Source organism: Calliphora vicina, chromosome 2, assembly GCF_958450345.1.
Source record: "Calliphora vicina chromosome 2, idCalVici1.1, whole genome shotgun sequence".
NCBI classification, from domain to species: Eukaryota; Metazoa; Arthropoda; class Insecta; order Diptera; family Calliphoridae; genus Calliphora; species Calliphora vicina.
Window position 1 is genome coordinate 39,015,050 of NC_088781.1, and position 16,365 is coordinate 39,031,414.

The 16,365-nt window shown below is 33.5% G+C and overlaps 1 protein-coding gene across 1 annotated transcript in view; it reads left to right on the plus strand.

Annotated features, from left to right (window-relative positions):
* The window catches only part of robo3 (roundabout 3), a 220,414-nt gene that overhangs the window by 190,226 nt on the left and 13,823 nt on the right, over positions 1-16,365 (plus strand). Inside the window, exons 5-11 of the mRNA XM_065501810.1 lie at positions 172-312; positions 3,696-3,827; positions 3,923-5,254; positions 7,510-7,608; positions 7,760-8,000; positions 8,150-8,310; positions 14,095-14,332. Coding sequence (XP_065357882.1) covers positions 172-312; positions 3,696-3,827; positions 3,923-5,254; positions 7,510-7,608; positions 7,760-8,000; positions 8,150-8,310; positions 14,095-14,332 — 2,344 coding nt within the window. The remainder of the gene's footprint in view (positions 1-171; positions 313-3,695; positions 3,828-3,922; positions 5,255-7,509; positions 7,609-7,759; positions 8,001-8,149; positions 8,311-14,094; positions 14,333-16,365) is intronic.

A 16,365-nucleotide genomic window follows, 5' to 3' on the forward strand; every position in this document is an offset into this window, starting at 1 on the left:
CAAGTGTCATACTTAATTTAGTGGAAAAAAAACCCAACCAAATTGAAGTTTTCCCTTAATAAATTTACCTTTGATTTGAGTTTTCCCCTACTGTGTGTGCAGTGATGTTGCTTGAGGTCTATTAAACAAAAATATTTTATTTCCAATTTTTTACTTTCCCATCTTTCACAGTTAAACCATTTATTATACGTGGCCCACATGATCAAACCGTTTTGGAGGGTTCATCAGTGACATTCCCTTGTCGTGTTGGCGGTGATCCAATGCCTGATGTTTTATGGTTGCGCACTGCTTCTGGCGGCAATATGCCATTAGGTAAGTTTCAATGTTTCATTTTTTTTTTGCTGTCACTTGTTTTTTGCCATCTATCGCATTTCGTTATTTAGGTTAAGTGCTGCTGATGTATTATAATCGATTTGTTACAACGAAAAATTTACCCAACATGTTGTAACAACATCAACATTCTAAATATTATCATCATGGTAGTGGTTGTTGTTGTTGTTGCTATTACGATAACTTAACCTGGAGAGAATTGAGATAGAAGAGAAAGGGAAGAATGCGTAGTAGGGTAAATTAAATTGAAATAATTGCAGGTGTAGCAGACTAAACTAATTACAGAAATTGTTTCAAAATCATACTTATTCCTTAAAATATATATTTTTTTGTCGTGTTTTTGTGTCGTGTTTGGTGAGAAACCGCTAAAGCATACCGATTGCTCACCAGAGCTTATCGTGAATGTGTTCCATCGGTTTCAATGTGCGAGAGATGGTTTGTTCGTTTTAGATGTGGTGATTTTGACACGGAAGACAAAGATCGCCCAGGCCAGCCAAGAAAGATTGAAGACCAAGAATTGAAGACATTACTGAAGATTGTTGCCAAACTCAACAAGAGCTTGCAAAATTATTGGGAGCTACGCAAGCGGTAATTTCGAAACGTTTCCGTGCAGCAGAATTCATCATAAAACAGGGAACGTGAAGCCCGGCCAACTAGCCAAATCAACACCAAAGCCAAACATACTTGGCGCTAAGTTAATTTTCTATATTTGGTGGGTGCAAAAGGGTCCTATCTACCATGAGTTGCTGAAATCTGACCAGACCATCACAGGGAACCTGCACTGAATGCAACTGATGTTTTTGTAGCGAGGTTTGTCCGTTTGGATTATAGGACACTTGATGATGCCTATTTTCCTTAAGTTTGGAGGCCGATTTTGGATCAATTGCAAAGGTTATTTCAGCAAAGCTGGCCTTGCTGATCCGGTTCAAGACCATCCAGAACTCTACCGTCAGGTCATCATTCTGGTCTTCAATAAGAGATAGAATCCTGCTGGTGGGAATTTAGGCGCCTCTGGAAAATATTCTACAAATATTTCCATCCTTGGTACCTCATCTTCCGATACAACCTTTATCACAGCTTCCTTCCAAGGTTTCAGAATAGGAACGTGTTCCTTGACCCACTGAATCGTTAAATGGAGCCCTTTTTCAACTCAACAACTTTGTCCAGGACTGCTGCTTGTATAAACTTTAACTTGCCATCAGACCACATTATCCTCGGGAAGTCTGATGAGATTACCCCCATCTGAATAATTTGATCCACATCGCTGTATGAGGGCAGAGGAGTTATAAACATGACTGTGCTTTCGGTAGGCCCCACCAGCGGGATTCATTGGTCTTCAATAAGAGATAGAATCCTGCTGGTGGGAAATTCAGGCGCCTCTGGAAAATATCCTTTAAATATTTCCATCCTTGCTACCTCATCTTCCGATATAACCTTTATCACAGCTTCCATCCAAGGTTTCAGAATGGGAACGTGTTCCTTGACCCACTGAATCGTAAAATAGCTAAAAAAAAGCCAGCCAGGTTCAATAGAGCCATTTTTCAACTCAACAACTTTGTCCAGGACTCCTGCTTGTATAAACTTTAACTTTCCAGCAGACCACATTGTACTCGGGAAATCTGATGAGATTACCCCCATCCGAATAATTTGAGCCACATCGCTGTATGAAGGCAGAGGAGTTATAAAGATGACTGTGGTTTTGGTATGCAGTATACCATCTGAACTACTTACACTTTTAGGGGTATTCAGTTTCTCAGGAGTTGATCCGTCTGACCTACTATTCTTCCTAGGGATTCCGAATTCTTTTATCGGCTTTAGATACATTATTCTTGCCTCCTCGATGTCCATGCTCCATATAGAGCCCCACATAAGTTTGGTCTACTGCCGTGGCAACGATACTGGTTGATGTTGAGGGTTGCGTGTTTGGCTTTGGATCCAGTAGAGCATCTTCCTCATCCGTTGGGATAGATACCCGAGTTGATGACTGTGCTTTTGGTATGCTGTATACCATCTGCAGTTGAACTACTTACACTTTTAGGGGGATTCAGTTTCTCACGAGTTGATCCGTCTGACCTACCCCTCTTCCTAGGGATTGCAAGGTCACGCAGTTCGTTCCGAATTTCTTTTATCGGCTTAAGATACATTATTCTTGCCTCCTCGATGTCCATGCTCCATATAGAGCCCCACATAATTTTAGTCCACTGCCATGGCAACGGTACTGGTTGATGTTGAGGGTTGTGTGTTAGGCTTTGGATCAAGTAAAGCATCTTCCTCATCCGTTAGGATAGATTTGGTTGATTTGGAACAAGTGTCCCCCAACACCAAGGTATCATCCATTTCTTCTGTTAAAGATTTAGGATCTTGGGATCCTACTACAGGTTTAATAAGGTCCATAGCGACCTGTTGGGATTTAGTATGTTTAATTTGTCTTCCATCTGTAAACAAATACAATAGAGCCTCTTTCTGTTGAAGGGCAAAAATACAACCGGGCAATACCCTTGTCCGGAGACCACCGTTAGGAGACACATCAACGTAGTGCCATTCATTCCATTGACTCGGTGCGGATTACATTCGGAATTATGAGCTTTTATCGAGCGTCCGCTCTAGATCCGTCATATTCTGCATTTCAAAGCGAGACACCTTGTGTAGGGTGCGGCATAAAAAATTTTTCATTACAAATACAATATCACTTTAAATAAAGAAATCTGGACCAAACACTTGATTTCTTCTAAAAAAAAAGGCTTTTCTCAATTAAGTTTTATTACGTTATCCTTCCCAGTTTCCAAACTGTATCAACTTTGTTGTGATATGTATATAACATGAGTTGTTGTTGGTGTTTCTACACACCTCCCCTATAGACACTAAAACGCACACTTTCTCATCCTAACCAGGACATGAGTGCATGTGTATTAGTGATAGAGTTAAAATGTTTTCGAAACTAGAAAATAATTGTGAATGTGATTTATGTACTGGATCATGAGCGGGACTGAGTGAGTGTGTGTGTGTGTTTGTATGCCAACGCCGTAAGTTACATTTGTAGATAAATGACTTTAACATTTAAAAGGATTACAATGTTTGGTAAACGAAAAAATAGAAAGTAGGAAGATAAAAAAAGCAAACGTTTGTTGATGGAAGTTTAAAAATGGCATAATAATATATGTTTGATAAGTCAGCAGCCGACAAGAACAAAGTTGCGTGAACAACATAAAGGCAGAATAACTAAAAACAGAAATATCACTAAAAGTAAAAAAATTAAATTTGGAGCAGCAATTTGTTCAAAAAACTTTAAATTATTTTTGATTTACAGCTGTAAATAGCTTTAGTATCATAATATTATGATTTTAATTTAATATTTTTCTTTCCAGATCGTGTTAGCGTTTTGGAAGACAGAAGCTTGCGTTTGGAACGTGTCACCGTAGCAGATGAGGGTGAATATAGCTGTGAGGCTGACAATGTTGTAGGCGAAATATCCGCCATGGGCACTCTCACGGTATATGGTAAGTTTCGTACTGCCCCAGCACTTAGCTACAAATCCTTAGAACCTTATCTTAACTGCTAGTTTACCTTTTTTGTAAAACCTCCCTATTTGTAGCACCTCCCAAATTTATACAACGTCCTACTAGTAAATCCGTAGAATTAGGTGCTGATACCTCTTTCGAATGTCGAGCTTCCGGCAATCCTCGCCCCACCATATTCTGGACCATAAAAAACAATCGTACCGTAATCTTTCCGGGAGCACCGCCTTTAAATCGTTTCCAAAGTATAAACACCGAAGATGGTCATTCCATACTAACGCTAACAAAATTCCAGCGTACTGATAAAGATTTGGTCATAGTGTGCAATGCCATGAATGAAGTGGCCACCATAACCACAAGAGCTCAATTGACTTTGGATTCACAAGAAGATAGACCGCCGCCTATAATTATAATGGGTCCAGTAAATCAAACGCTGCCTGTGAAGAGCTTAGCCACCTTGCATTGCAAAGCGATTGGTTTACCCAATCCCACCATCTCCTGGTATCGTGATGGCATACCCGTGCATCAAACTGCAAAAATTAATATAACCACAGCTGGTGATTTAATAATTTCCGACTTAGATAGACAGCAAGATCAGGGTTTGTATACCTGTGTGGCCAGCAGTCGTACGGGCAAAAGTACCTGGAGTGGTTTCTTGCGCATTGAGGTGCCCACCAATCCCAACATTAAATTCTATCGTGCACCAGAACAAAGCAAATGTCCATCGGCACCTGGGCAACCGAAAGTCTTAAATGCCTCATCTACTGCTCTGACAATTGTATGGCCAACAAGTGATAAGCCTGGTGCCTCACCCCTGCTGGGCTATTCGGTGGAAATGTATTCCACCAACAATAGTAAAACATGGATACCCATAGCGGCACGCTTGAATGAGCCCATTTTTACAGTTGATGGCCTGTCAAATGGAGCAGCATACATGTTTATTGTACGAGCTGAAAATGCATTGGGTTTCTCGCCACCCTCTCCCATCTCGGAGACAATAATTGCTGGTCAATTGGTAACAAGAGGACATCGCGGCAGCAGCTCTACATCATCGTCGGCCATCGATGGGGCAGGAAATGTTGATTTAATGCTTGCCGAAGTGGAAACTTTATTGCAAACAAACGATGTTGTCGAGCTACTCGAAGCAAATGCTTCCGATTCGTCAAGTGTACGTCTGGCCTGGGATATTGATAGCGGTCAATATATCGAAGGCTTTTATATTTATGCCAGAGAATTGCATTCGGTTGAGTATAAAATGATGACTGTATTAAATGCTGGCAATGGCGCCAGTGCCTGTACGGTAAATGGTTTGGCGAAGGCCAGCAATTATGAGTTTTTTCTTGTGCCATTTTACAAAAGCGTCATAGGAAAACCATCTAATTCGAAATATGCCATGACCATGGAAGATGGTAAGTGTACAAAAGGACATAGATGTAATGTTTATGCGTAAAAATGTTGAAGTGCATTGATAGAATGAATGATTGTATGTCTGACGGCATAAATTGCATGTGAATGTTTTTAAAAGTAAATTTAGTTTTCTTTTTTCTGCTTTGGTTTATTTGTTGAGGGATTTCAACATTTCTGAGGTATTATTTTTGTATGGAGTATGAAGAGCATTTGTGCAATATAAAAATATAAGAATTGTTTATTTAAAGTTCATTAAAATGTAGGCAATAAATTTACTAAATCGGTCAATTGCCTGAGATGTATGTATATATTCAAGCAGTTTTCCAAAAAAAAAAACATTCAAAAAACTTTCTAAAAAAAACTCGAAATTTTAAAAAAATTTCTTGTGTTTTTTTTTATCATATTTTCATAAATAATAATTTTAGAAAGATCTTAGCACACAAAACCATTAACAAACGCTTTTTCCATTAAAAACAGCATTTTCAAACAAAATATGTCCCATCAAAGGCCTTTCTAAACAAAAAGCTTTAACTTACATTTTCCATACCAACAAATTCAAAACAAAGACTTTTCTTAACTTGAGCTTTTTCACACAAAATGTGTTTACACTCAGAAAACTTTTTAGCAAAAATCATTTCTGTTGTCATCCTAAAAACTTCAAAACATCAAAAAGGCATTTCCCCAATAAAAATATGTTTTTTTGCACTTAATAAAAATATATTTCTTAAACAAAAAGCTTTTCCATAAAAATTAATTTTCCGAAAATTTTTTTAATTAATAGGGATCCAGATAAAAAGCTTTTTAAAGAATTTTTAAATAGCTCTTTTACACAATAAATTTTTTCCATAAAATTTTATTACACAAAAAGCTTTTCCATAAAGAATAATAGCAAACAAACAACTTTTTTCAGAAAAGCATTATATGGAGCTTTTTAAAAAATAGCATTTTTAAGTAATCAACTTTTTCAGTAAAATTTCCCAAAAAATGTAAACCATAAAAAGCTTTTTTCATAAAGACCAAAAAAATTAATTAAAAGAGCTTTTTTAAAGAATTAGATTTTCCATAAAAACTATTTTTTACACAAAAGCTTTTCCAAAATAAGAACATTTAACTTTTGCCATAAATATAATAATAGGCATTCAACATAAAATGCTTTTTCAGACTGCAAACATTTCGATACAAAAAACTGATTAACTATATAAAAGCTTTTAAATTCTTCACCCAAAAGATAATTTTCCTTAAAAAAAGCTTTATCACAAATAAAGCAGCTTTGTTTTTACAAACATCTTTTTCATTTAAATGAATTTTTCACATATAAACAGCTTTGCCAAACAAGAAGTTTTTTTTAATTTCAAAAGCTTTTCCAAAAAGAAGTTATGTATTTGAATCTAAAACTTTTCCGTAAAATAAATAGACTTTATAACACAAAAATGTTTTTCAGACAGGAAAAAAAAAATATAGAATTATTTGAAACTCCATAAACAAAAGAACTTTTTTCAAGTAATCAATTTTTTCAGTAAAATTTTTAAAAAAAAAAATTGTAAACCGTAAAAAGCTTTTTTCATAAAAACAAAACAAACTGACGAAAAGAGCTTTTTTCAGCAATAAGATTTTCTATAAAAACTTTTTACACAGAAAGCTTTTCCAAAATAATAAATATAAACTTAATAAAAATATGTTTCAAGACAAAATTCTTTATCAGATTGCAAGCATTTTGATACAAAAACAGATTAACTATATAAAAGCTTTTAAATTCTGCACCCAAAAAATAATTTTCCTTCAAAATAGCTTTATCATAAATAAAGCAGCTTTATTTTTACAAACACTTTTTTAATTTGAAAAGCTTTTTCAAAAGAAGCTTTTTTGAATCTAAACAACTTTTCCGTAAAATGAGCTTTTTTAAACAAAAAGCGTTTTCAGACAGGATCCTTTTTTATACTTTTTTTTTTGTTTTCCCATTTTCTTTTTCCACACAATACCTTTTCATTAAAAGGAGCTTTTTTGAAATCTTCGCTTTTGAACCTCAAGTTCTTTATAAGCGTATTTAAATTTATCACATGTAAAGTTAGAATAAGTTTTAAATCAGTAAATGTTATAAATAAACTATTTTTTCTACCGCTTTTTCTAAACCCTTTGTATGTAGTTATTGTTAAGCACCTTGTCTGATATTTCTTACTTTCGTTTATTTTATAAAAAATAATTTATGTTTAATTTTTATTATTTATTCCATAATTTTTCTTATTTTCTCACTTTTTAGTGCCAGAATCGCCGCCTCATGGTATGGAGGCTATACAATTTAATCGCACCTCTGTATTCCTAAAATGGCAGCCACCATATCCCAACAGAACCCGAAATGGTAAGAAATATTTAAAAGCTTGCCATAAAATTACCTTATTTTAAACTTCATTAAAATTACTTTTCATTTAACACATAATACTAACTAGTTGCTAATACCTTTAAATTAACTCTATTCTTTCCATCTTTCTTTTGCTGGCAACATCATTCAGGCATTTTAACCAATTACAATGTGATTGTCAAAGGTTTAGATGTTCACAATACAACACGCATTTATAAAAATATGACAATAGATGCCAGCTCACCAACCCTGTTGCTGGCCAATCTCACCACAGGTGTCACCTATTATATTGTCGTGGCAGCAGCCACTAAAGTAGGTGTTGGTCCTTTTAGTAAACCAGCGGTATTGCGTATGGATCCCAGAACACAATCATTAGATACTGGCTACACAAGGTATGTTGATGTGGTCAAAATGTGTGTAGCTTTGCATACTATATTTATTACAAACATTTCCATTTAATAATGTCACTCATTATAGTGACTTTATTTAACGTAGAGTAAATTAATATTAGTTATTTTCTTTTAATATTTATTTTTTGCAGATATCCCATCAATCGTGATATAGCGGATGATTTTTTAACTCAGACGTGGTTTATCGTTTTACTGGGTTCCATAATAGCTATTATAGTTTTTCTATTTGGTGCTTTGGTTTTATTTAAACGTTATCAATTCATCAAGCAGACCTCATTGGGTAGTTTACATGGTAAGTTAAAGGTTAATAATGTTTAGTGTTATTTTGTTTGTGTCAGTAAATATAAAAACCATGAAAGTATTAAAAAGCGAAGATTTTTTTTTATATAAATTGACCATAATTACTAAATATTACTTTATATTAAATGTTTAGAACTTGCCAATTTTTTTTGCTTGCATTTTCCTAAATTGGAAAAGTTCCAGAGTTTTTAATACAAAAAGCAGTAAAATATGCAAAAAACAGTTTTAGGTTTTGCTATAGTATTGCATAGTAAATACTTAATAACTTCTAAGTGATTTTAGCAAAGTTTCTTAAATAAAAATTTCATTCATTAATGAAAATGAATTAAGTTATGCTAAATATTTTATATTATTTATTTATATTTATTTCAATAACATGAGCATTGCAAGCAAACGACAAATACATATTAACCCTGCTGTTAGGTTAAAAAAAACTTACGAATCTTAGGTAAGGGACCATTTTGGTCCTCTTTGTATTTTTCATAAAAAATTTTACATAAAACTCTTTGACCAGACATTTTAAATATTTATAAAAGTGAATATATAAATTTTTATAAAAAAAATTAAAAAAAATGGAAAATTGACGAAATATTATCAGTGATATTGCCGAAATTCTAAATGAAATTGATTCAGATATTTCATTTTCGTCCATATTAGATGAAAATATTGAAAGAAAGTCATATTGATGAATGTGAAATGAACAATGGTGAAGAAAATGAAGCAGATTATGCTGTAGATGCATTATACATTGCGAAAACCAAAATGCAATGGATTCCTTTACCACGTCACATTGGAGCTTCAGCGGAGAATATTACATCATTACCACCAGGTTTAACGCTTTGTGGTGTGAAAATAATCATGGGTAATACGAATAAATGTGGTAGACTTAAATTTGAAAGCAAATGGAAAGATTTATTGGTGTTCTAATTCTTGCTGGGATTTTGGTCTTGTGTATACGTAATTAGGTTATCATAATAATTTTATATTGCAGTGGCAAAAACGAAGATTAGTTTGATGCAAGTTTTGGCATATTGATACAAATGCTCTCAGCTTGGATGATGTTGTCAACAGAAGACAACAAAAAAGTAGTGACAAGTTTGAGTTATGGGACAATTGGGAAACTCTTCTTTCAATGTTTTATAACATCCTGATAACAGGTGATAACTTCATCTTTTGAGTAAGATGCAAAGGAGACGGACATATATGGGAACATTTCGGGAAAACAAAACTTCCACCGAAATTGTTTATGTCCAAAAAAGTTCCTTTATATACATCCGCATTTGCTTTTAGTGAAATCGCAGCACTTGTTTGCTATATATATCGGCCATAAAACTAAAGGAACTATATTGATGAGCTCCATCAATAATCATAACAAGATACCTGCAATCGTTTCTTATTATAACTGTACAAAGTTTCCTTTATCTATCTTAGGAGGCGTTGATACTGCTGATCAAACGATTAGTTACTACAACACTAAAAGAAAATTAAATAGATGGTAAAATTATGTATTTTCAAATAAAGATGATACATCCGAGTTTTTACGCCAGTTAGATATGTGCCTATCAGAAGAATACGTTTTGAAATGGACAGTCAAACCTAAAAATCCATTTGCAGCAGAGCTATTGACTCAACAAAAAGCTTCGCCATCAAATAGTGTACCATCTACAAGAGTTGATATAAACATTTCAGCTACTAGAAAATGGGGAATTTGCAATTGATGTAAGTTCAAATGTGATGCCAAATGCATTATGTCCAACATATTTGTATGCAAATCGAATCGAAAAACAATTTTTTCATCTTGCTTCGAAAATAACAATAAACCATAATTGTTTTTTCTTACTTTTACTCATATAAAGAATAAAATATATTGCATGGACCAAAATGGTCCATAACCTAAGATTTGTAAATTTTAATTTTTTTCTGTTCGATGTTATCCTATATAGCTAAAATCTAACTAAAATCATTAAAATAGAAAAATAATACCTGAGCAGACGTTTTAAGTTGATACGATAAGCCATTGCAAATTTATATAAAAAATAAAAAAAAATTTTACCAAAATGGTCCAAACCTAACAGCAGGGTTAACAAATTTATTTATTTCCTGTGTGGGCGTCACATGCGTATGAATAATATTATTTAGTCATTAATTTAATATTAATCATACGTCATGATGTTCTCAGTTTTGGCATTAATGTTAATACAAATTTAATTTGTCCATATGTCACGTAATCAAATATAATTTTATTCAATACTTAGGCCTTACATTAGTTTTGTGTGTAGCATTTGTTTGTCTCTTGTACAGTTTGTTGAACTTCTTTCGGTTTATTTTGAGGAACATTATAATTTAAGTTAAGGAATCTTAAATGCTAGAATAAAATTTTTCAAAGTATACAACTAAAAATTCAATATTAAATAAAATTCTTGGCTCATTACAAATGTTGGTTGGTTGATCTCTTGGTTGGATTCTCTTTACACTTAATCAATCAAGTAGAGCCATTACGGTTTGATATTAGCCTAGGTTAGGTTCCGTTATCAGAGACCAATCAAGCAGCTCACTTGCGTCCATTGCAAACTAATCATATTGTGATACCCAGAAGTAAACAACAGGATACTTATTCGAAATCCGTTGTTACCAAGGTGAACCAACCAGATTATCTGATGAAGGAATAGATGCGTCTCAGATTCATACTTGATAACTCATCTAGCATTCCCTCATATCCTAAGACCAATAATAGAATTTTCAAGGTACAAGGTTTTTAAGTACATATCTTAGATGTTAATATGTAAAGCAATTAATTGTCAATGGATAAACATTTTTTGGTTTATTTGTAGAATTGTCTTGAAAAGGTTTATAGATTTTTTTTGTTTTAAAATTAAAAACATTTTTGATTCTCAGAATTGTAACAAAATATCGGGCGTATGACTTGAAAGTCGGTGTTTTTTAAATTTTTAGCTTTTATTTTGAAACATTTATACAATATAAATTTAGTCAAAATATTGACCATTGTCAGCTATGACCTCTTCCCATATTTCTGACAACATATGGATTCCGAGCCAAAAGTACTACTCATCTTGTGTGGCCAAAAGCGGATAAAGACAATCCCAGAGAGTTTTTGGATGGCCCAAGGTCTGGACTATAAGACGGGTGAGGCAAAACTTCCCAACCACTACTTTCTAAATAGTTCTTAAATTATATTGAAACATACATATGTCCTAACGTTGTCATGATGGAATATTACGGTTTCATGTATAGCCGCATTTTCTGGGCTCGCTTCAAATGAATCAGTTTCATTCGGCACAGGTTCCCTGGCCAGCAGCTCATAATAGATATGACCTTTTTGGTTCCATCAAATATAGAGCATTACCTTATCGCCATGGATATTTGGCTTTGTTGTCGATTCGACTGGTTAGTCGGGCTTCACATACGATCTCGTATGCTTCGGGTTATCGTAATGGATCCATTTTCATCACAAGTAATGATTCGCTGCAAAATTTTGTTTTCTTTTATAGAGTTCAAGCAGAATTCTAGACCTACAAAATCATCTTTCAAGGTCTCTCCCCATTTCCCTACTTTTTTAGACATACAAAATCATCTTTCAAGGTCTCTCCCCATAGTCTTTCTTTTGGATGAATCCTGCTGCTCGCAAACATTTTTAAATTGCTGCTTGAATAGCTTCCAATGGTTTTGCAAGTTCAAGTTGATTTTTACAAAGATCTTCATGGACTAATGTCTCAAATTCTTGGTCTTCAAACTTTTTTGGCTGGCTACCTTTGTCCTCCGTGCCAAAATCACCATTTCTGAACCGCAAAAACCATCTCTCGCACGTTGAAGCCGATGAAACACATTCACTTTAAGCTTTCGTGAGCAATCGGTGTGCTTCAGCGGCACTTTTATACCCTACACCACCATAGTGGGGAGGGTATAATGCGTTTGTGCAGATGTTTGTAACGCCCAAAAATATTAGCCTAACACCCACCTTAAAGTATACCGATCGACTTAGAATCACTTTCTGAGTCGATTAAACGATGTCCGTCCGTCCGTCTGGCTGGTCGGCCATTATTTCACCTAGCCCCCATACAAATGTCCACCCGACACACAAATTTTGCTTCAAATAAGTTTTATATATACAAAATTCATGTCACCAAATTTTATTATGATCGGTCCATAATTAGTCCAAGCTCCCATATAAGACCCGCATCCGAAAATCACTTTAACGTGCATAAATCACCTAGAAATGTTGGTATACACATAAAATTCAACACAAATAACTTCAATACAGACACGAATCACATGACGTAATTGCATGGTGATCGGTCCATAATTGGTCATAGCTCCCATATAAGGCCCACTTCCGAAAATAAAAGTGTTGGTATAAACATAAAATTCAACACAAATAACTTTCATATAGACATAAATAACGCAACCAAATTCCATTTCTAGCGGTGCATTATTAGTTATAGCTCCCATATAAGGCCCATTTTCGAAAATCACTTTAACGAGCATAAATCTCTTAAAAATGTTGGTATACACATAAAATTAAACACGAATAGCTTCCATATAGACATAAATAACATGATATAATTTCATGGCGATCGGTCCATAATTAGTCATAGCTCCCATCATAGCACTCTTCCGAAATTCATTCACGAAAATAAATTATTGAAATTTTAAAAGAAAAGTTATTTTGCTCATTTACTTAGTGTAGAGTATTATATGGTCGGGCTTGACCGACCATTCTTTCCTACTTGTTTTCGAATTAAAGAAGTAAAGAAAATCTTCCAGCATATGAGCTTTGTTGACACAAAATTCGACATTTTCGAAGCACTATAAGGTTCAATAACTAAGTGAGGATATATGAGAGATCTGTACCCATCAAAATTACAATTATAAGTTGTAAAAAACAAACTCTGAAATAGTATTGCTAAGAATGGCGAAAATCTGGCAACATTTGTGCCTAGTTTAAGTCAAAAAATGACTTAATTATATTTCTAGAAAACGTACTTCTGAGTACTGATTTTCTTCTTTTAAAGCCTCCTGAACTTATTTTCATAATAATCATATTTCTAATTTTCAAATATTAAATTGACAAAATATTCTTTATTGAAAAATTGAAACATATTCACAAAATCCTATAAAAATATTAAATTTACCTTAAAAAATATTGTTTAATTATACTAAATACTAAAAATAAAACCTAAAAAATAAACCAACATTAAGATAAGATTACATTACTAACAAAACGAACAAACCAAAAATGAAATTTGTAAATTATTTAACGACACGTGAAAATCACATCAATTATAAAGAAAACAAAAAAAAAAAACTCTCCAAAAACGTAGCAAATAAAATACAAACGATAGGTATCTAAACAACAGGAGTAAAACATAAAAACAGCCATAAAATAAAGGACTAAATTAAGGACATCTTAAGCTGGCAAACAAAAAGACTACTTAAGTAGATACATTAATAAATTCCAAATAATTACAGAAAACAAGAAAAGAACTCAGTTATATATTGTATTTCCGGTAAAAAAAAATACAAATTTTAAGCACCTAAAAAGGCATAAAAAGAACAAAACAAAACTAAATTAATAATAATAATAATGCTAATGTTTTATTAAACAGAAAAGAAAAGATTTTTCAGAACAATAAAAAACGATTTGCTATAAAAGCCTGGCAACAGAAAAGTATCATTAAATTATTGAAAATCTTTCTTCTTTTATATTTCTATTTTAGTCAAAACAAATTTATTTAAGTTTTCTTTCATTTTATTGCAGGAAATCACGCAATTGGTGCTGTGCGAAAATTCCCCACTCTGCCATTAAATGCCAATGGTGGCGGTGGTGTTTGGATCGATCCAGCCGGTGGGGTTTGGCGTCAGGCCAATACAACATCTTGTACCACAAAGGAGCAGCTGCCGGATTATTCCCAGGTAGCCGGCCAAACAGCACAGCAGCAGCACCACCAGCAACAACAACAACAGCAACACCACATGCCTTTGCCAGATTATGAAAGGTAAGCAGAGAAAGCATAGAAATACTTGTCATACCATTTCTATCATTCATTTCAAATCTTTTTGCTTTTATGCAAAAAAGAAATAAGAAAAAGGGTTTAATTTAGTAGGAAAAAATAAAATGAAACGTGATAAATAAACTAAATATTTATTAATAAAAACAACAGCAACAACAAATTCCATAGCAATACAAAATATTCATAATAAAAATATTAATAATTCTTCAAAGGTTATTAAGTTCAAAGAGGATTTCGTTTACATATTGAAATGTTTATTTCCTTTTAAGGCAAAAGCAGCATTTTAAATGAATTTGTTATGCTATTGTCATAAACAATGTTATAATTAAATATTAATATTTATACCCTACTCCAGCATAGATGGGAGGGTATTATAAGTTTGTAACGGCCAAAAATATTAGCCCGAGCTGAAAGTATACCGATCGTCTTACAATCGTGTTTTGATGTCCATCCATCCGTATGTTCGTCCTTCTGTTCGTCAGGCTGCCTGTCCATATAAACTTTTGGGCAAAGTACAGGTCGCAATTTTGAAGATATTTCGATTAAATTTAGCACATATATTACATTATCCAAGGATCGACCCTATTAAAACTAGTAAAAATTTCACCTAGCCGTCATACAAAGCTCCGACATAGGACCTTTAAACCAATTATCTCATAATGTAATTATATATTTTTTTAAATTTAACTGTGACTGTAGTTACAGATTTGTTAACATTTCCCTCGAAATGCATTCAGACTTTTAGTTTTTCTTCTGTCAGCTGTTTTGTGAGTAATGTCACAATTTTAACACGTGAAATTTTGTGTCATTTTTATACCCTACACCACCATAGAGGGAGGGTATTATGCGTTTGTGCAGATGTGTGTAACGCCCAAAAATATTAGTGTAACACCCACCTTAAAGTATAGCGATCGACTTATAATCGCTTTCTGAGTCGACTAAACGATGTCCGTCCGTCCGTCCATCTGGTTGCCTGTCGATGTAAACCTTGTGCGCAGAGTACAGGTCGCAATTTTAAAGATATTTCGCTCAAATTTGGTACATATTACTTTTTCGGCCCAAGGACCAAGCCTACTGAAACTGACTGAAATCGCTGCATTATTTCAGCTAGCCCCCATACAAATGTCCTTCCGAAATTGGACTTTATCGGTCATAAATGTTTAATTTATATATGTATCTCCACAAATTGCGCTCCAAATAAGTTCTATATATTCACAATTCATGTCACCAAATTTTGTTACGATCGGTCCATAATTAATCATAGCTCCCATATAAACCCGCTTCCGAATATCACTTTAACGTGCATAAATCGCTTAAAAATTTTGGTAAAAATTTCACACAACTTAATTTCATGGTCCATAATTGGTCATAGCCCCCATATAAGGCCCACTTCCGAAAATCACTCAAAAATATAAATTATTGAAATTTTAAAAGAAAAATGTTTTTGCTCTTTTACTTATTATATGGTCGGGCTTGACCGACCATACTTTTTTACTTGTTTTTTTTAAATCAAAGTTTTACTAACTTTTAGTCGCCCAATCTATTTTTGCAATTTTAATTTTTCAATAAAATCGTATCATAATTATTGTTTATACACCTAAACCTACAACAATGCCCCAAGGCACTCTTCACCTTTTTGTAACTGGTTCCAAAACTTAATTTGAAAATTATTTTCTCATGGCTGTTCTGAGTTTATTGGGTCATAAAAAAATATTAGACATCCTTTTTTAGCTCTTTAATGTTTGCGGGTTAGAGAGTTAAAAAAGTTGGTATCCAAATAAAATATGACCAAAAAATGTCTCGAATAGAAATAAATCACTTGACCTAATTTCATAGCTTCCATGTAAGGCCCACTACCGAAAAACGCTCAAAAAAATAAATTATTGAAAATTTAAAAAAAAAATGTTTTTGGTCTTTCCTCAGTTAGGGTATTATATAATCGATCTTGATCTACTAGAGGGTTAAAAAAGTTGGTATCCAAATAAAATATGACCAAAAAATGTCTCGAATAGAAACAA